At 37.3% G+C, this 22737-nt stretch overlaps 2 protein-coding genes across 5 annotated transcripts in view; one reads left to right on the top strand and one right to left on the bottom strand.

The window, feature by feature from the left end:
* LOC133525201 (spectrin alpha chain) overlaps positions 1-13732 on the bottom strand; it is an 85000-nt gene extending 71268 nt beyond the window's left edge. For 3 of the 4 annotated variants that reach the window (XM_061861491.1, XM_061861498.1, XM_061861505.1), the window contains exon 1: positions 13607-13732. The gene's annotated coding sequence lies outside the window, so the exon portion shown is untranslated. Of the gene's footprint in view, positions 1-13194; positions 13388-13606 lie in introns of those variants that run through there. The other variant, XM_061861494.1, reaches the window with a different exon arrangement.
* An 8-nt stretch (positions 13733-13740) lies between these two features.
* LOC133525193 (protein vav) overlaps positions 13741-22737 on the top strand; it is a 75047-nt gene continuing 66050 nt past the window's right edge. Inside the window, exons 1-3 of the mRNA XM_061861477.1 lie at positions 13741-14391; positions 20518-20693; positions 21604-21663. Of these exons, the coding sequence (XP_061717461.1) occupies positions 14173-14391; positions 20518-20693; positions 21604-21663 (455 nt within the window). The 5' untranslated portion in view covers positions 13741-14172. The remainder of the gene's footprint in view (positions 14392-20517; positions 20694-21603; positions 21664-22737) is intronic.

Here is a 22737-nt window from a genome sequence, read left to right as displayed (position 1 = left end):
AATATCGATTTAAAAATAGCGCATTTTACTATACACCGCGCCTTAACAATTCCTGATCATATTTGAACAAAATATCATATTTAATGTCCTATAAAATGCCCTTTTTTGGAATTCCCCTAATTTCAGAGTTAAAGCCACTTACAAAAAAATATGGAACCTACTCCAAATATTATGGAGTTAAGGAACGCAATTTCCATAGGCAGAACTTATGCAAAAGTGTCCAGTGGTCAGCTATAAATAATAGTTTCAAATCTCTCCAGATTAGCGCTAGAGTAGTTATTGACGGAGTGAAGTGCGCTGTCTATGATTTGATTTTTTTTTCAAGTATTCTAGGTATTGTAGCGCCACCTATTTAAGGTTTTTTGATGACACTTTTTCGGTATATGGAGATTCCAATTCTTATCTCCAACTTCCGTACCAAATATCCTTATTGATAGATGTCAAAAAGTGACAAGTAACCTTTGCAAGAACTAGTTTTTACAAAAAAAAATCGTAAAAAATTATTTTCAGTGCCAGTTTTACCATACATAACATTAACTTTTTATGTACAAATACGTTCAAAATATGAAAAAAAAAAAAAAATTTTTTTTGGCGAAATTTACTGAAACTCATATACCTAACATTTTTTCCTTCTTTTGGCCTCAGAAGCACGTGATTAAAATCTTTCGGGTTCCTCGTGATCACCGTGTATATACAACCAAATTCAACTTAAAACATGAAGATGTCATGGTTGCTAAATAAATGGCATATTTTTGACAGGCGCATACGAAAGGTTAAATGTAATGACCGAATTACAACAATGCAACATTAAAATATTAATTCAATTTTTTTTTTGAAAATTAACTATGCGATTTAGTTTCCTTAAACGTACTTATAGTTAGGGAGGCGAGGTAGCTAAATGGCGTAATTCAACGGCGCCGTCGAGACCTATCAAAATCGAAAGATAAAATAATTTCGAAAAGAAAAGCTCGTATGGTAAAAACCATTTTAGCGGTGGGTTTGGCGTGTACGGTTTTTCAAAAATGTTAAAAAAAACAGTTACTTGGGCATTCTCGAGCGCGTCAGATATTCATACTACGTATGCCCCAAGTGCCTCTGATAACAACGGTATACTAATCTGCCGGTTTGCGTGGTGGGGGTAGGAATATAAAGTAGTCAAAAATGCAAAAAAAAAAAAAATACTCGAGCGCGTCAGATTTTCGGAAGGGGTGTTAAGTAGGCCCCAAGGAAGCTCCCTTTAAAAAAACTGACGATTTCGGCGTGACGATAAGTTACGATGAATTTTTGAAAATGCAAAAAAAAAAAGTGTTTTTGAAATACTCGAGCGCATCAGATTTTCATAGGAGAGGTTTATCTCGGTATCCTGAAAGCATATTTTCTTAATCTGACAAAAATGTTGGTGGGTTCTCTTAATCTGACCGAAAAAGGTTTTTTGGTTTCTTTTTTTCCTTTCTTTCTCCTTGATAAAACGGGGATTTTAAGAATGACAATAAAGCGATAGGCAACCAACGTAAATGTAGATGTAATATTGTTTGGATATCACAACGATCGGACCCTACATCAGCGAGCGCTTTTTGAAAGATCTCAGATTTTCTCAAAATATCAAAAGGTCTCTTTTTGCCTCGTTTATACAATGCTGGATTAAAATCGCATCCTGTTAAAGCGTGGAAAGCAGGCAGTGCGCGTGAAAGCATTGAGCCTAACTGAACTGACAGTGCCGAAACATCTATATAGCGACGTGCATTACCGACTCCGAGATCCATCCACGCTCTAACCGATTCGTTCAAATGCTCCACATTGGCCAACACAATGACCAGAATATCTGTGTCTGATGTTCGAATGATTGTTGTAGAACCTTGTGGCAATTGACAGGCAAGGAAAACTGTCTTCGTGTCGGCTTCTTCGTGACTTGAGCATGAGAGCTTATCATCGATTGTTCTCTGCACTATTCCATCGACGACTTTGAAGACGTAGCACAAGTTGTGGTTCAAATAGATTGTTTTGTTGCGAATAATAACGGCCATCTCTTGACTATTCCAATGATCAATGAAAAACTTGACTAGAGCTTCTTTGAACTTGATATTTTTCAAGTCCTTCGCAAAGTCTACTAATCGGATTTGCTGAGGACCGCTGATGTGGTAGTCCTTATCGTCATTCATTCGTATTCGTATTCATTTATTCGTATTCGAAAATTGTCGAGAAGCTTTAGAAAAAAAAAATTTTTGACATATAATAAAAGTCACATAATTTAATCATCGTTATTTCATATCAATTTTTTTTAACACCCTCAGTTTTCGAGATATACTCAAAAAACCGGGAGTTAGAGTTTTTATGATGATCCAAGTCAAAAAGTTTTAACATTGGACAAAAATGTAAAGAGACCTTTTTTGTGTAAAATTAAATTACCTTTTTTGTTTATTTAAACTTTTTTTTTGTAAAATGTATCGTTCGCGACTTATATGCCGCAACGCGTTTTTCGGAAGATGAAATGGCTCCTCCACGCTTCCGGTCATGCGGAAACCGGCAGATTTTGTATTTTTAGTAAGTTTTAGATTATATTCTTCAAAATAAAAAAAATAAAAATCGCGCTTGAGAATGCCGGATTAACGTTTTTTTTTTACAAGTTCGCGACCCTATAACTCGGCGGCGTCAAGGACTTATCGTCAGATTAGTTAAATTTAGTCTTAAAACACTAAAATCAACCCCCAATATCTTAATCTGACGCGCTCGAGTATTTCAGACTATCGATTTTTTTTTACTAATCTGATCGTCTATCCTAGGCGCGCGTCACTACATATAGAGCTAAATACTTTACAAGGTTGTTCTATTAGGTCTAAGGTATCTCTCATATCTTAAACTGCCACGCTCGAGTATTACCGAAAATTCCCCTATTCGCCTCCCTAACTATTATCCATACCCTGAAGCAACAGAATTTAAAAACATGATGTATAACCAAGAATAATCACATTTAACACACACATACACACATAATATATTTTATACATTCGTATATTCACTCATATATTCATATATTAATTAGATTAGAACACAAATCAAATAGTTTATATATATATAATAAAATAGCTATAAAACTGTCATGTACTTATACAATATTTCCCTACTACTAAGTAACAAGACTGTAAGTTATGGAGGATCGGGCATCCTGATACAGGTTCATTCACCTAAAAGGAAGTTCCAACCACTTATTGCCAAATTGTAAACCTTTACTTCATAAGTAAATAAATAATTTTATTTTTTTTCATTTTTCATTTAAATAATGGCTACTTTAAAACGTCCACTGCGGCAACGGGTCGATTCGGCCCGATGCAGTTTAGCTGCGTTACAACAAATTGCCGCAGCGAAAGTAAAAATTCGAATTAGGTCACATGTTGGCTGAACTTTAAACGAACAAGGGGGCGCGCGAGGACTGCGGGGGCAAGCACTTGAATGGCGTGATGTAATGGCAATTTAAAGTTTACAAATTAGTACACAAGTCATACGACTACTCTTCTTTAATGTCACTAATTCCGTGGAAGATGGGACGGGTGCTGGTGTGGAACGCCACATGTGTAGACACCCTAGCCCCGTCTCATATCCACGGCACAACTGCAAAAGCCGGCGCGGCGGCAGAGGCGGCCGAAAAATTTAAAAAGAAAAAATATAGGGGTCTCGGCCCCGAATACGATTTCGTACCTTTTGGCGTCGAGACCCTTGGTCCGTGGGGTCCGAATGCGTCTACACTATTCAAGGATTTAGCCAAAAAAAAGCAGACGCTACCGGTGATTGTAGAGCTGGCAGCTTCCTCGCACAGAGAATAAGTATTGCGATACAACGAGGAAATGCTGCCAGCATCTACGGCACCATAGTTTTTAATTATTTATTTTAAGATTACTTTTATTAATTTTTAGATTTAGATTTTAAGTTTTATATGTATTTTGTTGTTGTGTTTGTTGTATCATCCCAGATGGTTGAAATAAAAACATTATATTACTCTTCATATATTATAGTTTGATATATCGTCTTTCTGAATAACGTAATAAAAGGCATACTACTATACTACCTAATCAACGACATACATAATGTTGTTATTCTTGGTATAATGGTTATAGGGTATATTTACACAACGTCTAATATACACAGCCATAATTATTACTATTTTTAAACATATTTGTTCGAACTAGTGACATTATTTTGTGGTTTTAGCACAAAATGTGAACCAGTTTAAAAATAAATTAGACAAGCATATTATATCTACTACTCGTTCATGATAACTATCTTTATGAATACTGGATACAGGTCATATCAGTTGTCATAACTGCCTGCCTGCTTATTAAATAATAATAATATGTAGGTCATAATAAAAATAATAGGCTCCCAGAAAACTGCGTAAGGTTAGGTTAAAACGGTGATCCCACACAAACGAATATCTAGAAAAATTGGTTTAGGTTAGGTTAGAAATGCTAAAAAATAATGTTTTTGATTATATAAAGTATTACATTATATTAAAATAAAAGTGGCTGTGACATAATCGGACAGACAGACGGACATGACGAATCTATAAGGGTTCCGTTTTTTGCCATTTGGATACGGAACCCAACAAAAGTCATTATACAATATGCCTTTATACCAGTTATAAATACACAAGAATAGGCATTATATCAATAACGGTTTAGATTTAATCATAATATAACAAAATTAAACGTATAATAGTAATTAAATTATAACAAGTAATAATATATGAAACGGCATTATGGCAAGTGTCTGATAGTTTTTTTTATAATTAATATAATTATACACCCTCGACTGCCATATGATCCAGGATAAAAAGTAAAGAATAAGATCAACAAAAATGCATGTCGTATCTATGCGCACATGTTTTTCTCTCGTTCTCGCAAACCTCGTGTTAATTAAAAAAAAAACTCCACATTAGTGTCACACCGCGCTTTAAGACCATCATCATTAGGACCTAAAAACGTAAAGGCTCAATAGCACTGCTATACTTAACATTGTCTAAGGTGCACCAATTAGTGTGAAAGTTTCTGTTGCAAACTGTATCTTCCTGCGTGAGGATAAGATTCAGTTTTGAGTGCGCGAAGTATTTGTGCTTAAAAACTGCAGTGCGACATCTCCGCAGAATATAATATAATAATTCAGCCTATATACGTCCCACTGCTGGGCACAGGCCTCCTCTCATGCGCGAGAGGGCGACATCTCCGCAGAATATAAAACTATAATATAACGATACATTTAATAGTGCCTTGAATACTTGGTAAGAGTAATGTATAATCGCCATCAGATATATCACATCGGCCGATGCTCAAAAACCTTTGTACATGCCCTTTAAACGTGTGATAATAGAGGCTTCCTTCAGATATTTGTGAACATCTTGTCTGCCCCGATATATCTGATGGCGACTGTACATAGAGTCTCGCCGCGACTCGTCACATTCCTATTATAGGAAATTACGATGTCCCGGTAGAGGGGAGTGGGTGGCATGGCAACATTGGCAACGTTATGTCACGTATACTGTAAGGTCTGAGTGGACGCCCGCTCGGCGGGGCGCGGAGCGTGGCGTCGGGTTCACGAGTGCTGTGAGCAGCGTGCACTGCGGCCGCTCCTATACGTTTGGCTGCACGCCCAAGCGTCTTAGCGTTAGCGTCTACTCACGTCTTAAACTTAGTAAACCGCCTGTATCGCAAAGTATTAGGTCACACATAATCGAAACAAAAATTGATATTTATTCCGATACAAGATTTTGCCATCGACTTACTATTTTAAAAGACTACCGGTCCCTCTTTAATTAATACAGTTAGAAAACGACGGGTTGTCTATCCGGCTACTGTGGTAAGCCTATATATCATCCCTTGCATTGCATTGATACTAAAGGCTTCTACAGACCTAGCAACCAATGTCATGCGATTTAAGATAACTATCGGTTAAGGAGGAACAAGGAATTCAATCGATCGATCAAATGCCGCAAATCGTAATGCGATTATCAGACTTTGGAGTATTTTTAGCATGGTAGGACTAAAGTGAGCTATGGAGTCGTTAACATTAAAATGAAAGTCATACTAAATGAGTATGAGTATGAGTTTAATTTTAAAGTTAACGATGACTCCATAGCTCACACCATGTCGAGGCCATAAGTTGTTTGACTGAATTTATTATACTCTGTAGTTATAGATCGTGTCATTCACGAAGACGCGTGTCTTGACTCGTATTGTCATGTTCTTAAAGGTTAGATTGGATGTGGATGAATACATATACTTAGGACAAACAATATCCATGGACAACCAGATGGAGAAAGAGATTGCTAGAAGAACAACTAACGCATGGAAAAGGTACTGGTCAATGAGGGAAGTTTTGAAGAACAAAGAAATTAGTGTAGCTACAAAGAGGAAGTTGTTCAATACATGCATTTTACCAGTTTTAACCTACGGCAGCCAAACTTGGACTCTAACTAAGAGCAACTTACACAAACTGCAAGTATGTCAAAGGTCCATGGAAAGGAGCATGATTGGAGTTAAACTGAAAGATAGAATAAGAAACAGGTTTATTCGATCCAAAACACGTGTGGAAGACGTAACAATTAAAGTTAAAACACTCAAATGGAGGTGGACAGGACATACAATCAGGGGCAAAGAGAAATGGAGTAAGAGAATTATATGGTGGTTTCTAAAAGATAGAAAAAGAAAACATGGACCACCAAAAATGAGATGGGAAGACGAGATCGTAAAATTCGCAGGGAGGCACTGGACCAGACTGGCGAGAGATAGGAAAAAATGGAAAGGGATGGAAGAGGCCTTTGCCAAATGGCATACAGACCAAACCGATGTTGTCTGAAATAGTAAATTTATGTCAAACTAAATATTCAATAAGAAATGTACAATTTAAACTTGTAAATGTAAAAATTGTCTGAATAAAAGGCTTATATTATTATTATATTATTATTAAAGGTTAGATTTGACAACTCTGCGCGTCATCGTGGATGATACGAACTATAGCGTATCAAATATTGCAGGCAAGTATAAGAACCGTTTCAATGGGGCTCTAGACGGAATATTTCATCATAAATACAAACATAAAACTCGGCCAGGCAACACTCTAATTGTGGTCCATACTATTCGACCAGAAAATGTCTACACTTGAAGCCAAACTATTTGATACAATCTAGAGACCACTGGATACTGGTCGACGTGAACAATAGCACTTTTGTGTGTTACAGTTTTCCGAAAACTAAGAGGCCTCTCATTCTAGTTGGGTAATCTGTTGTACAGTCAGCGTCAAATACTTTGTAGCAACCAAAGTGGCCAAATAGTTCGGTACACCATATATTTAGTATGGTGTACCGAACTATTTGGCCACTTTGACTGCTACAAAGTATTTGAAGCTGACTGTACCATCCCCTACACTGTTAACTGTCGGTGGACCTTATTACAAGGCATAAGGTCCACCGATGAACAGTAAGAGTGTTGTTGTTTGTTCAGTCGCCATCAGATATAACGGAGCGGCCAAGGTGCTCACAAATATCTGAACACGCATCTACTGTCAAGGCGTTGGAGTGCTTGTTCAGATACTTTTCAGCATCTCGGCCACCCCGATATGTCTGATGGCGACTCTAGAAGTGAGATTGTCAAGTTTTAGACCAATTTCAGTCCAAACCACAATCGAGAATGACTCGCTACAAGATTGAAACATGGAAAAGGGAAGCCATCAATTGAACATTTCATGAGTGCGAAAGGAGCAGAATACAAATTAAAAAAAGCGGCCAAGTGCGAGTCGGACTCGCCCATGAAGGGTTCCGTACCATTTATGACGTATTAAAAAAACTACTTACTAGATCTCGTTCAAACCAATTTTCGGTGGAAGTTTGCATGGTAATGTAGATCATATTTTTTTTTAGGTTTATTATTCTCTTATCTTAGAAGTTACAGGGGGGGGGGGGACACATTTTACCACTTTGGAAGTGTCTCTCGCGCGAACTATTCAGTTTAGAAAAAAATGATATTAGAAACCTCAATATCATTTTTGAAGACCTTCTATTTTTGTGTGAAAATCTTAATGCGGTTCATAGCTCTTATAGTTTCGGAAAAAAGTGGCTGTGACATAAACGGACAGACAGACGGACATGACGAATCTATAAGGGTTCCGTTTTTTGCCATTTGGCTACGGAACCCTAAAAACGTGACCTCTTTTGAGCTTCATAGAGGCCGCTTGATTGTACAGTCGAGGAAATTGACTTTTTAGCAATTTGCAATTCAAATACATTTGGTTGTACAGTCAAAAGATTTAATTTGTGACCCATTTCGTACATTGTTACAGTAACAATGGTATGAGGTCTCTAGCGACTATCATGATGTTTGTCATTGTGACAAGGTACAAAATGGGTCACAAAAATCTTGTGACTACATATTGCAAGTACTATCTCGGACGATCGATGTTCGAAATGAGATTGATATAAAATAAAATAAATAAGTATTATTGTTTGGTTGAGTTGAATATAATGACAGTATTACAACGTTATATGCAGTATTTAATTATTTATTAATAAAAATTCTAACCAACTATGCCATTTCGTTTCCTAAATGTACTTAGCGATACCTCGAAGTTAACGGAATTTTATAAAAACCGTGTATAATGTCAAAAAATCACACGAATATACACTATTATGGGAGCATGACATACATGACTGCCAAAAATATGACCACAGACTCCCCGTGTAACCGTTTAGGCGATTAGTCGATTACCATTAAAAAACAAACTGACATAAGGTCATACCACACTTTACATCACTAGATGACATCACAAGGCCTTGTGACTCATTCACAAAGACGCAAGCCACCCAAGAACCAACCTTAACTTATTGAAATAAAGTCTATATTATGTAGATAATTTGTAAAAACTAGTACTATTATAGCTCTGATACGCGAAAATAGTATTTAAATATATTTAAGTAGAGACCGGACCGGCAGCAAGGTCTAATCTATTGATAATTGTAATGAAGAGCTCGACAAACTTACATTTGCTTACGTCTAAATGAGCGAAGTAAAGTTGAGTCTGATGTATAATTTTCAAAAAGGCGTAACGACTGTTTGTAACTATACAAACATACACCCTTTTTGAAGTTAATCTAAACGCTTTTGTCGTTGAGAGCGCCACCGTCGGCAATTATGTTAAGTTTGTGGTGGGTGCCATTATCGCTTAGGAATTTGGGTTTCTTTTGTTATTAATTGGTGCCTAATAGGCGGATTTAACTAATTTGAGACTAATATTTAGTCTAATATTGTTATTTTATTATTGGTTTAGTTCTAACTAATAATAGAATTATGAAAACAGTTTTAACTGCCGGCAAAAACAATACAAGATTAGAACTCTCAGCCTTCAATGTTTGTTATATTTATACTTACTATAAACAAAATAATTAGTAAATGAACACATTTAATATCTTAGGACAGGTTACAGTTTTCTAATATATTAAAAGTATGTAAAATTTCAGCTCAATCAGATACCAACCAGTGTTTCAACATGTTTAAGACAACCATACTAATATTGCAAGTAAAAAAAGGAAGATCAATTTATCTTGGATAGTTAGGTAAAAATGTCTAGTCTCATTTTGATTTAGACTCCTCTAACCGTATTTCTCCATAAATGTATTTTACTGAATTGCAAAATGCAGTCCGTAATGCAATACGCTGCATAGTTATTAGATATCAAGTCTACAATCTCTCTGGGTATGTATGTCATGCAGTCATGCAGGCGTGGCTCATATGTGTATCATGTATCTCAAATGTTCGTACAGAAAGGTGGGCCTTACTACTATACTTGCCGCAAAACTATGCGGCGAGACACGTTATAATGCCATTTCTTTCACTCTTGGTTGATCTTAACAAGGGTAAAGGAGATAGCATTATGATCTCAGTCGCCAGTTAGTTTTGCGGCAAGTATAATCTTTTCTTAACCATTCAAGGGTGCATTCCTGCGCTTAAATTAAGTTACTTTCTCAAAGACACCGGTATTCTAATTAAACTCCATTTTGGAGATAACTAATAATTTATTTTTTTATCTAATAATGGCCCTACGAGAGTGTGCACTTGCCTTAGGGCCTGTCTACACATTGCTTAGTGTTTAGTAGGAGTTTATAGTCCGTGTCATCCACGATGCGCAGATTTTTCAAATGTAACCTTTAATAATATGACATTACGATTCAAGGCATCAGGCGTCGTCGTGAATGACACGATCTATGTTGCTACTAAACGCAAGTACTATCGCGGACGATCGATATTCGAAATAACATTCATAGTTCATTGTCATAGTTTTCAATTGTTTCGTTGAGTTAAATATAGCCCGTGTTAATACCACAAAACTACCCATATGCATAAACATTTTCGAAAATTAACTATGCCAATTAGTTTCCTTTAATGTACTTACCTCGAAGTTAAAGGAAATGAATGAAAATACCATGAAGAAGAGAAATAAAATGTTCTCGAAAAAACTGCTAAAGAACTAGAATTCGGTCAAGGTTCTTACTATAGACAGACAAGTGGTTACTAATTATTGTATACTAGCTCCTGCCCACGACTTTGTCTGCATAGAATGATGAGTTCCGTGATAAAAACTATCCTACATAAAATATCCTTCCCTTCCTTAAAATATCACCAAACAAAATTTTATATGGCTGGGATACGCGTCATACTCGTGAACGGGTACTGTTTGTGGCCGGTCTGTTTAAGCTTACAAGGGCTACATTGTATGTTATTATACTTGTTATATAACTTTATTTTTCAGTGGCAAAAACGTGAGACAATTCATTTGGTTCTTGTCTGTCTGATTAAATTTTTTTGTCTTTTAATTATATAAGTATTCATTCTTGGAGACCTTCGCAAAAGCTGACAATCGCGAATAACTGACAGGCCAATATCGTCCAATGAACTTGTAATCATTAGGCCTCTTTGGGATAATTTTAATAATCGTTTTTTAATTATATTCTATCTCTGACACTTAGAGACTTCTAAAGAATTTTAGTATTTGTTTGTATTTTTTATCATAGTTTTTTTCTGTGTAATTCGACATTTAGAGACTGTATACATCTCTAATAAAGTATCTAATATTTCATTGTTTCCATATTTGTAATATTTGGTAATTATTATTGCTTGTAAAAGTGTGTCACGTAAAAGTGCCCTTGTGGCCTATTTGCTGAAATGTTTGATGTTTTTGATGTTTTATTTAAATTCATGCAGGGGCAACAAACAGAAAGAGTTACTTACCTCAGGGGCACTTTTACATGTGAAATTTTTACAAGTAATAAAAATTACTAATATTGCAGGGTATGTGTAACTGGGCTTCATACTGGGCCTGTTTACACATTGACTAGTGTTTAGTGTGACTTCTTACATTTAGCACTAGACACAAGTAGCAAATGTTTCATACATTTTGCATTAAACACTAATCAATGTGTAAACGGGCCCCAATGTGAAAGCCAGCCTCACTATCTTGATTTTATGTAAGATTTAAAGTTTGATCTAGTTGCCAGATTTGAGTTTAAATTTAGCAATAATGGATAATGGATCTGATTTGATGATGGAAACCAAAACAAGTAATGGGATCTTTGCAAAGTCGGTCTCTTTAGATTGTTTATTTTTTTTTATGTGTAGGGGATGTTTATTATGTCAAGAAAAGTGTGGTTCTTGCTAAAAGCTTATACAGTTGGAATCAAACAGATAGTGTCCAAATATATCAGAATACATCATTATTACAAGCTTATATTTTACTTGCAATGTACATACACATAAATATAATAAATAAATAAATATTATAGGACATTATTACACAAATTGACTAAGTCCCACAGTAAGCTCAATAAGGCTTGTGTTGTGGGTACTTAGACAACGATATATATAATAAATAAATACTTAAATACATAAAAACACCCATGACTCAGGAACAAATATTCATGCTCATCACACAAATAAATGCCCTTACCAGGATTTGAACCCGGGACCATCAGCTTCATAGGCAGGGTCACTACCCACTAGGCCAGACTGGTCATCAAATATACACATAAATATACACATACACAGTTAAGCACTTTAAAATGATGAAAACATAGGATGGCTTGACTCTAATTTATAGGATATAATATATCACATTACATTTGTTTCACTTGTAATAATCTAAAAAATGAAAATTTTGTAATGTACTATACTATACAATTGAAAAAGAGATCAAAAATAAAGACCTAATTATTGTTTCTTCTTTATTAATTCATTAATGAAAATATCTTGTCTCAGAACTATGTCATTCAATTCATTGTCATGTCTAAATAAAGATATTTGAGTTAATTATGGTCCAAAGTTGCGATATTTAGCTTTGGTAGTCATACTTATCATTATTAATTGTGCAAACCATACATATGTTCAGGTACATTAGTTTAACTTGGGAAATTGTTAACATCATATAAACAATGTCTACAAGGCATCTTGGTAAGGGTCTTGAAATATTATTTAAAAAAAATAAAGGAAACTTAAAATGTGTATTGGATATTAAACAAACTCAAAGAAAATATGTAGTGTTTGTATGAATAGCCTATGTTTAATACAGAATTTTAAATTACCTGGATTACTTGTCTTTATCTATGATTATTTGTAATAATAATTATTTCAAGACAGTAACAAAATCTTAATATACCGTAAAACCACCCAACTATAGTCCAATACTGCAACTATGGTCCACAAGTTCAAAAGGAAATTAAGTATCTATACCAATGTTCCTTTCGGTTTACTCCTTGTTTTACCTTCTATTTATAAACATACTTTGCCTTAGAACTACAAAAATATAGTAAAATACACACCTGAACGAGAAAAATTTAGTTTATTTTTGGACCATAGTTGGGAGCTTTGGACTATAGTTGGGTGGTTTTACGGTATCCCAGTACAAGTACAAAAAACGAATGACTAGGATAATAATCAGGATTAAAAAAACTGATTCATCACCAAAATTACGATTCAACAACACAAAAATACTTACCATTTAATGTTAAATGTACCTAGTTTGTATTTAGAGAATCAAAAGAGCAACAACTTTACAACATGTACATAATCAAACAAGGTGTGGCTCTAGACACTAAATGAGGCCGTTGTGTACGTTAATCAAGTTTAAAACTGCTAATGTTCACTGCACATTATGAGCTAGACCTACCTTTACTAGTTATCTTTAATGCACTATCGGGTGCCTGAGATACGGTGGGAATAGCAATTATCGATAGAAAGTATGTGGCTCGCTCGCTCTGTGGTCACGCACAAACGACTGCTATCCGCTGGAATCACCGGCAAGCGCATACCTACTTCCCTATTACGGCCATGACGTAATGCACCAAAATAAACCTAATAAGGATAATCACCGTTGGCGACAAATATAGACTTCCGCAGAACGAATGCACGCTACGAGTAACAGTTTTTTATACTTTCAATCGTCCACCATAATGAATTATGGATGGCAAAGGCAATTGGAATTCGGCGATACATGGGTGTGTCAGATAAGAAAAATAGACTTTTAGAAATAGGGGGCGAATAAAATGAAGCAATAATGGTACATAGGAGTAAAATCTTACCGTAATAGTTGATTATCAGTGGAAATTCGTGTGTGAAATCACTTTTAACGGGAAATTTATAGAAAATCGTTCGTTCGACGTGCACTCGCGTCACTCCGCCTACAACTAATGTTGCCCTAGTGTAAATTTGTAAAATGAGTCATTGATTAACCTCGCTGCGTTTCGTTCCATTTGTTTTTATGTTCACATTTCATCATGTTTTATTTAAAGGTTTTACTGTTATGGGGTAGAGTATTGCAATGTTCATGAAAACCAGGAAAGTTTTGTAAAATATTGATTCCTGATAATGAAATTCTTTACTTTTACAACCAGCAACTAACGCACACGCCTGGCAGCACCAAGCATTCACAAAAACCAAAGTCTCTTGTTTTAAAAAGTAAAAAACAATCATTCCGCATCTAGCAACACTCCGGGCCAGTTGTCAAAGAACTCTTGTCTTGTGCTGTTGCTCCCGTGTTTGTTGTATCAATTTGTATGTCAATTATCAATTAACCCTCGTTGAATGATGGCTTGTTGATTATTAAAAAGCAGTGCTGCCGTGACTTTTGATGTGCACTGCGTGAATTATGGCGGCGGGTGGCGAGGAGCTGTGGCGCGAGTGCGCGTCTTGGCTGACGAGATGTGGCTTGTTACGTCCTGACCACAAGGCGAACTGGGAATCGAGCACGATACACGATCTGGCGTATACGCTGCGGGACGGCGTGCTGCTATGCAACCTACTGAACGTGCTGCAGCCGGGCTGCGTCGACATGAAGGACGTGAACCAGCGCCCGCAAATGGCCCAGGTTTGACCTTAGCAATTAGGCACGCGCTTATTGACGATGCGAATTTTACGCTACGCGTAACGTAAGCGTATTTCCAAATAACTTATCATCTGTTAAACATAAATCAAGAGTGACTTCCTGCCCGTTTGGGTGATAACATGAATGGGTGAATACATTAATTATGTATGCAACAGTGAATGGGCATTGATACAATATTCCCCTCGATATATTCGTGACAGATACTGTAACATGAATGAGGTGTGTGTTCTCATAAATTCATTAGTTGCTATCCTGTTAATGTAAGCACATTAACTAAATTGGTCTAACAGAAAATAGTTTTATTCTTACATCATAGTTAACTATTCAGTTCTGTTTTTTTTAGTCATAGAATCCAAATACAAAAATGTAATTTTATTCATTGTGTTGTAGCTGATTTTGGGGTGCAAATAAAATATATATATTTCATATTCATTAGCCAGGTCCACAGAGCGGGCATATGTGCGAGGCAATTTCCTCATGCACAAACCGGCCAGTGTAGATGTGCCTCTACCATGCATTTTCCTCAATGAGTGCACCGCCTCGGCTGAGGCACATGTACATTGCCTCGCGCGTATTAAATTTAAAAACCCCATACGCATTTTTGCAAAAAAATGCCTTACATCATTTTCGAAAATAGCTGATACTCTTCATACTGCTGGATCAATTTTTACCAATCATAGCTAAGAACCACACAAGGAAACTCAGTAGCGGACTTAACCTTCGCAAGGCCCCTGGTGGCCCTTGTAAAAATCTGCTCTGCGAGGCCCTTGTAAACATGTGATCGGGTTGATGCGAGGGCCTCGCTGGCGCAAGGCTCCGGGCGACTGCCCTGCTCGCCACCCTAAGGCCGCCGCTGACTGGAAACTCACTTTCACATTAAAAAACTGCATTTATATCCGTCCATCCGTTTGAGACAGAGTATTTAACCAATTTGAGACGTCCTGCCTGTAACTTTCTGTATGAAACAGTCTGCTGATTTTTGCCGTGAGGGGCACGTCAAATGTATGGCTATTTGTACCCCCTGCATAGAAATTTTGTATGGGGGGTGGTGCTTTTTCTCTGCAGCTGACCGTATGTAACTTACAAATAGCAAATGTCAGATAAACATCAGTCCATACAATAAGTATGACGTGAATATGGCCGAGGTTTTCGACAGATGGGGTAAGCTCTTAAAGGTGACTCCGGTTGGTTAAATGCTCTAAGGTTTGAGAGCTACGATTCCACAGACAGACACACAGACTGACAGAGAGACAGACATTAGCATCTAACATATAATACCCCTCTTTTTGTGTTGGGGGTAAAATACAAGTAGCTAGTTTGCCTCGTGTATCTTAAAAAAAAGGATAATCTATAATTAAGTGTTTTCGCCACTTGGCTATTTATAGAACGCCTTAATATCGCTTTAAGGTAAAAAGCAAAAAAAAAACAAGATAAGAACGTCGGCTTCCTTCCTCTTTACCTACTTTACTTACAGTACATTGTATTATACAATATAAGTACATTGAATATATGATGTTAAATTTAACGCTACATTGCTATACATTAGAACGCGCCAAAAATATACACACGCTAGAGTCAGTCAGTGTTAAGTATTCGTCATAATTTCATAGAAGTTTGTCATTTAAAATAACATTTGCACTGTCTGGGCTGTCAAAACCGCTGCTAACTTATCTTGGTCTGAGTTTAGCATCTGCCCTCGACTTCATCCGCGTATCCTTTCCCGGGGCTCAATCTCCACACATTTGCCTACATTTCGCATTTTATAATATTTCTTCTGCCCGCGAATATGGCTTGGAACCGTTTTTAAAAACAGCGGTAAATACCGGTTTATTTTGGTTATACTCCGAACGTTCATAAGAGCACAAACGTTTTAAGAACTTTGTTGTAATCTAATAGCCTAAATAAACCTGTTTATTCGATGAGCGTCAAGACGGCCGTCCGGCCTGGTGGTGTACCACGTAAACAAAAGACACCTACATAGGAAGAAACCGGTTTTTATTGCTTTAAACCTGTTATTTGACAAGTACTTTATGAAAATGTTCTCCTAGAAAGCGGTTTAAAAGTAAGGGTTTTACAAACGAAATCTAAATAAAAGGTTTTGCGCAAAGTACATGATAACGGTTTGGAAATTTAACCGGTTTCCGAGCCTTGCTCGCGAATTCGTCTGCGTGGAATGATGATGATGATTGATCAAACTATCCTATGACCTTCCCCGGGCCTCCAACTATCTCTGTACCAAATATCATCTAAATCGGTTTAGCGGTCCAAGTGTGAAGAGGTAATAAAGAAGAATAGAATAATCTGGTACCAAGTACAGTCGGAAAAAATTAAGTGTTTTAATAGTGTTTTACAGTACATATGGAGCTACTTTACCGCACTAGTGCGATAATAAGCACATTACGTAACTATGTCGAAAATTTAAAGGGCATATGTAGTATAAAATGTACTGTAAAACGTTGTACGATACATGTGCGAATAGGTAAATCGCAACTCGTGTCGATTTAGAACACTCCCTTTGGTCGTGTTTTAATTTATCGCCACTCGTTGCGAATTTCCTATTTTTTGCACTTGTATCGTAATGCACTATTACGATACAAGTGTGGAAAGTGGGAAATTCGCAACGAGTGGCGATAAATTAAAACACGACCGAAGGCACCGCACTAGTGCGGGAATAAGCACTTTCCGTGCATATGTAGTGATATGTACTGTAAAATGATGTACGATACACAGAAATAAAATAAAATAGCCTTTATTTACGATCTCTGCTTCCTATGTTGCATGCTAAACACTTAAAATATAGATAATTATGTAATTATATTCAAATGTTTTGTCATAGTATAAATATTTTTCTTAATTTTAAGTATTTTATTTTGGGATCCCCTTATGGGTAAAGGCATCATCCAGTTTTTGCCACGCAGCCCGGTCTTGGGCGTGTTTTAATCGCCACTCGTTAGAATTTCCTATTTTCCGCACTAGTATCGTAAATAACTATTATGGCAGTAACTTAAAATAGTTATTCTTATTAGATACTTTTATTGAATAATTTGTTTACCTCAGAACCACTTTAGATTAAATCGCTCAATATCTGCCATCGCAACTGTCATGGTAAAGACTGCCTTCACAAAGATAACGTATCTGTTCTGAGAAATATTCACAAAAGACTTCTTTAGCTGGTAAGAATACGGAATAGATAATAATACAGTTACCCGTTATATGAATAGCAACGTGATCGTCCCTATAATAAATTAATAGTTTAAAACACTAGGAAAACACGCATTAATAAATGCACGTAAAATTTCCATTACGTGACCTTTCTCACAAGTGCAAACACGACTATGATACGATATTCCATCATGGAATGCCAGTGCCTATCTTCCGGCTTCATCATCAGACCTTGAAACCTAATCGTGGTCCAAGTTCATTACAAGACTTTTCTAACAAATCCAAACACAGCTATGATACGATGTTCCATCATGAAGTTCCAGTTCATATCTTCCGGCTCCATCATCAGATCAGTTCGACAGTACCATATTGTATGGTCATCAAATCTACATACAGCTGCCAATTTTCATGACGCTACAATCCTTGGAAGATGGTTAAATTAGTTACCTTAGATTCCATTACATAGTTACATACAGGTCGACCTAATAAAAGCGTGTTAAAAAGAAAAAAGTTTTTCCACTTCTAAGTATTTTACATTTTCCATGATTTTTTAGTATGTTGTTAACACAATTAAAAACTAGGTTCACAGTTTCTTTTTTTCAAAATTTGCAAAACTTTTTTTTTTTCAAAAAGCGAGACCTAGAAACCTAGAATATATTCGATCGACATCAAAATTAGTCAGTGGAAACCGTTTTCTCCCGAAATGGAATTTCATAGAAAAAATACTGTTACTTCGTTAGATCATAGAGAAATAAGAAGTAACAGAGTGCTCACTCCATACATCAGTTTTGGTACCAAGATGCTTATTATATACGCAGTCGATATCTAGCATCGAGTAGCGGAACTCTCAGTACTGCTACTCGTCAATAGATATCGCGGCAAACAAAAAGTCTAATGCTCAACGAGTTTCCGCTAATATTGTAACCAGAGTAACCGGAACTCCATTTTCAACTCCTACACTTACTCAACTTATTCTACTACTTCTATCCGGCAATTCTTCACTGCCGATACATAAGGACCTGAGCAGTCTTCAAAACACCCGACTCAAGTCTCGAAACCCACCGGCCAAAATCTTTCACACCCACATCCCATCACACCAGGACAACCAAGCGTGGATGAGAGAATGGGAGGCTCAGCATAGTGTAGACAACACCATTTTTGAGTTGGACCCAGGGAAACGGCCTCAAGGGTTCCCGGAAAGCCGAGAAATATGGTGCAGACTTAACCGCCTCAGAACTGGCTTCGGTAACTGTGCGTACCTCTGGCACAAGTGGGGGTGGAGCGAGTCTGCGGCGTGCGAATGTGGACACCCAGAGCAGACGGTGCAGCACAATGGTATTCGAGTGCCCCGTCACGAAATACAACGGACCAGCTGAGGATTTTAAACACCTGACATAAGATGCGAGTATTTATCTGCAGAAATGTAAATTTTGAATTAAGTTTTTTATATATATGTAACCAGTGTGTAAACGCCATACGATAAATAAAAAAATAAAGTCAACTTATTGTTGAGAGAATAAACCTGCAGATCGTTTTCAACAGTAGCCATCAGATATATCAGAGCGGCCATGGTATTCACAAATACAAAGCCACAAATACTGAACAAAGCCTTTATTATCGAGCGAGACGTTAGTGCGTGTTGAGATATTTTTGAGCACCTTGGCCGCCCCGATATATCCGATGGCGACTTAACAGCATTGCATTTGTTGATAATCTGCATTTAACAATGGCACTGCTATCTCGTACAGATATCAGTATCCGTTGGAACACAGTACGACCATAGAGAAATAAGAAGTAAGCATAGAGTGCTCACTCCATACATCAGTTTTGGTACCAAAACGATATTATTTTCGAAGTCGACATCTGACATCGAGTAGCGAAATTATCAGTAATGCTACTTGACAATAGATGTCGCGACGAACGAAAAGTCTAATGCTCAATAATTTTCAGGTAATATTATAACCGGATTAACCTGAACTCTATTTTCAACTCCTTCTGCTTGTAATGTTAGTTGTAAATTGTCGAAAAATACAATTTTCGTCAGTCGCGACACCCGAGACATCTAGTGTCAAATAGCGGTACTGATAATTCCGATACTCGATGCTAGATGTCGATTACGTCGATTTAAAAACTGGTGTATGGAGTGAGCACTCTATTCTTATTATTTCTCTATTGTCCTACGTACGTAAGATAGAAATCAGTTAAGGAAACGTGCGCAAACACCGATTGTGTTAAGGATTCTGATAAATGCCTATTTTGCACGAGAATAAAAAAAACGCATCAGAGACTGAGACGTATCAGGGCATTTTCAGTTAAAAGTGTACCATTATTTGCTTTTTTTAGAAAAACCATCATCTTTGAGTTATTTCTACTGAGTCAGAATCAGGAGGACTATCGATTTTAGAAAGAAAAAAATGTCAGTTTCTGACGCATTTTTACATACATTCTACATGGACCGTCACAAAAATGACACCCAAGATTTGTATGAAAAACTGCGACACTTATATTCGATAGCCCTTTTGATTCGAGTCGAAATAACCAAAAAGTTACACTTTTTTCTGAAAATCAAAGCATTAAAAAAGAAACAAAACAAAGTCAAAATAGTTTATTGATACAGTGAAACTTATAATAATTAAAACAAGGTTAAGTAAACTTATTCTGGTTAAACACTGCTAAATGTTGTTTTAACGTATAGAAATTGCCCATGACACCTGCACTAGGTTATGCCTGTCTATGGCTATGACTGTGCTGTGTGTGTGTTAGAAATATACACATATTAGAATACCTATATCGGAGCGGCCCATAGATGGTAAGATCCTATAGATATGTGCTATACGCCAGCGGATTACACTAATGAGTCGGTGGACTATTGGTTGATTCTTGCACGTCTTCTCTCATTTCACCTAATAAAGGTAAAAAGCTAATGACCATTTTGTTTGTCCACAGTTCCTTTGCATGAGGAACATCAAGGTGTTCCTCAAAATGTGCGACGAAGTGTTCGAACTGCGAGAGACGGACCTCTTCGACCCGTCCATGCTGTTCGATCTGTCGAACTTCCATCGCGTCCTCTGCACGTTGGCGAAGCTGAGTCAATGTCCCAAGGCACTCGCTAAGGGCATCAAGTAAGTTCCCTCCTTGATCCATGTGCATGGGGAAAATTGATGTGTTTCTCAGAATGTGCGACGATGTGTTCGAGCTGGGCGAGATGGACCTCATCGGCCCGTCCATGCTGTTCGATTTGTTGAACTTCCATTGCGTCCTGTGCACCTTGGCGAACCTGAGTCAATGTCCCAAGGCACTAGCTAAGGCCATCAAGTAAGTTATCTTTAATCCAAGTGCATGGGAAACATTGAGGCGTACTTCAAAATGTGCGACGTGGTGTTCGAACTGCGACAGACGGACCTCTTCGACCCGTCCATGCTGTACGACCTGTCGAACTTCTATCACGTCCTATACACTTTGGCCAAGCTGAGTCAATGTCCCAAGGCACTCGCCAAGGGCATCAAGTAAGTTCCCTCTTTGATCCAAGTGCATGGGCGTTCCTCAAAATGTGTGATGAGATGTTCGAGTGGCGCGAGACGGACCTCTTCGACCCGTCCATGCTGTTCGATCCGTTAAACTTCCATCGCGCCCTTCGCACATTGGCGAAGCTGAGTCAATGTTCCAAGGCACTCGCTAAGGGCATCAAGTAAGTTATCTTTGATTCAAGATAATTGACCTTTGATCTGTCAAACTTTTAAGAGTAATACGAACCTAGCCCCCGTCATACAACCGAAGTTATGATCGTTTTTACCGTAACTAAATACTTTATTTACTTTCTAATTTTAACACATTGAGTGCCGGGAGCTCGCTCGGCGGGTTCACAGCTCGTACCTAGTCGTTTTCCTCTATAAAGCGGGAAAAGGCTGGGAGCATAGCGCTACGAAAAGGATGTGTTAAAAGTAAAATTACTATTTAATAATGATTTACTTCGACAAAATCTTAAGTATCAGATAAAAAGTATCTGTAGGTAACTGTCAATATTGTTTGCAGGCCCTTCTCGGCTCACAGGACCCAGTCGGAGGAAGATATCTACAAAGATCTGCAGTCCGTGTAAGTACTCTTTACATTTCTCTTTCTTTCTGTATATTTAATAGTGTCAGACTGAAATTTTGGTTTCAGCAGATTTCGGCATAAAAGGCATGTTTCGGCCGAGAGTTCAGTTTAAGACAAAACTAGAACAAAGCCGAACCTTTGGTTTTTGTGTCAGAAACAAAAAACAGTTTCTGTCGGACACTAAAGTATATTGATAATTAATCGACGACTTTCTTTCAGGATTTACTAATGTCACAATGCCTAACAAAGGGTCCCTTAGGGCTCATTTACACGGTGCGAGAACTCGCATGCGAGTTTCATTACATTACGGTATTTGATTGGTCCGCCGGATTGGTTGTAACTTCAATAGTCCGCAACGCAATGTAACTAAAATCGCATGCGAGTTTCATTACATTACGGTATTTGATTGGTCCGCCGGATTGGTTGTAACTTCAATAGTCCGCAATGTAACTAAAATCGCATGCGAGTTTCATTACATTACGGTATTTGATTGGTCCGCCGGATTGGTTGTAACTTCAATAGTCCGCAATGTAACTAAAATCGCATGCGAGTTTCATTACATTACGGTATTTGATTGGTCCGCCGGATTGGTTGTAACTTCAATAGTCCGCAATGTAACTAAAATCGCATGCGAGTTTCATTACATTACGGTATTTGATTGGTCCGCCGGATTGGTTGTAACTTCAATAGTCCGCAATGTAACTAAAATCGCATGCGAGTTTCATTACATTACGGTATTTGATTGGTCCGCCGGATTGGTTGTAACTTCAATAGTCCGCAATGTAACTAAAATCGCATGCGAGTTCGCCTGCCGTCTAAAACAGCCCTTAGTCGGTAGGAATGGCCATTAGGTATTGGAGCCATGGGACCCTTTGCTCTGTCCTTTCTCAATAATGAATATGAGCAGATATGGTTTATTTTTAATGTGAGATAGACCGATGGTTCTCCACTCAAACTATGTAGCAACGTTACCTACCTAAGATAACTCGAATATAGATCGTGTCATTCGCGAAGAGGTGTACAGTCAGCGTCAAATACTTCGTAGCAGACAAAGTAGCCAAATAGTTCGGT

The sequence above is a fragment of the Cydia pomonella genome, chromosome 1 (assembly GCF_033807575.1).
Source record: "Cydia pomonella isolate Wapato2018A chromosome 1, ilCydPomo1, whole genome shotgun sequence".
In the NCBI taxonomy this organism is placed as follows: domain Eukaryota; kingdom Metazoa; phylum Arthropoda; class Insecta; order Lepidoptera; family Tortricidae; genus Cydia; species Cydia pomonella.
This window is presented reverse-complemented; position numbering and strand designations above follow the sequence as displayed.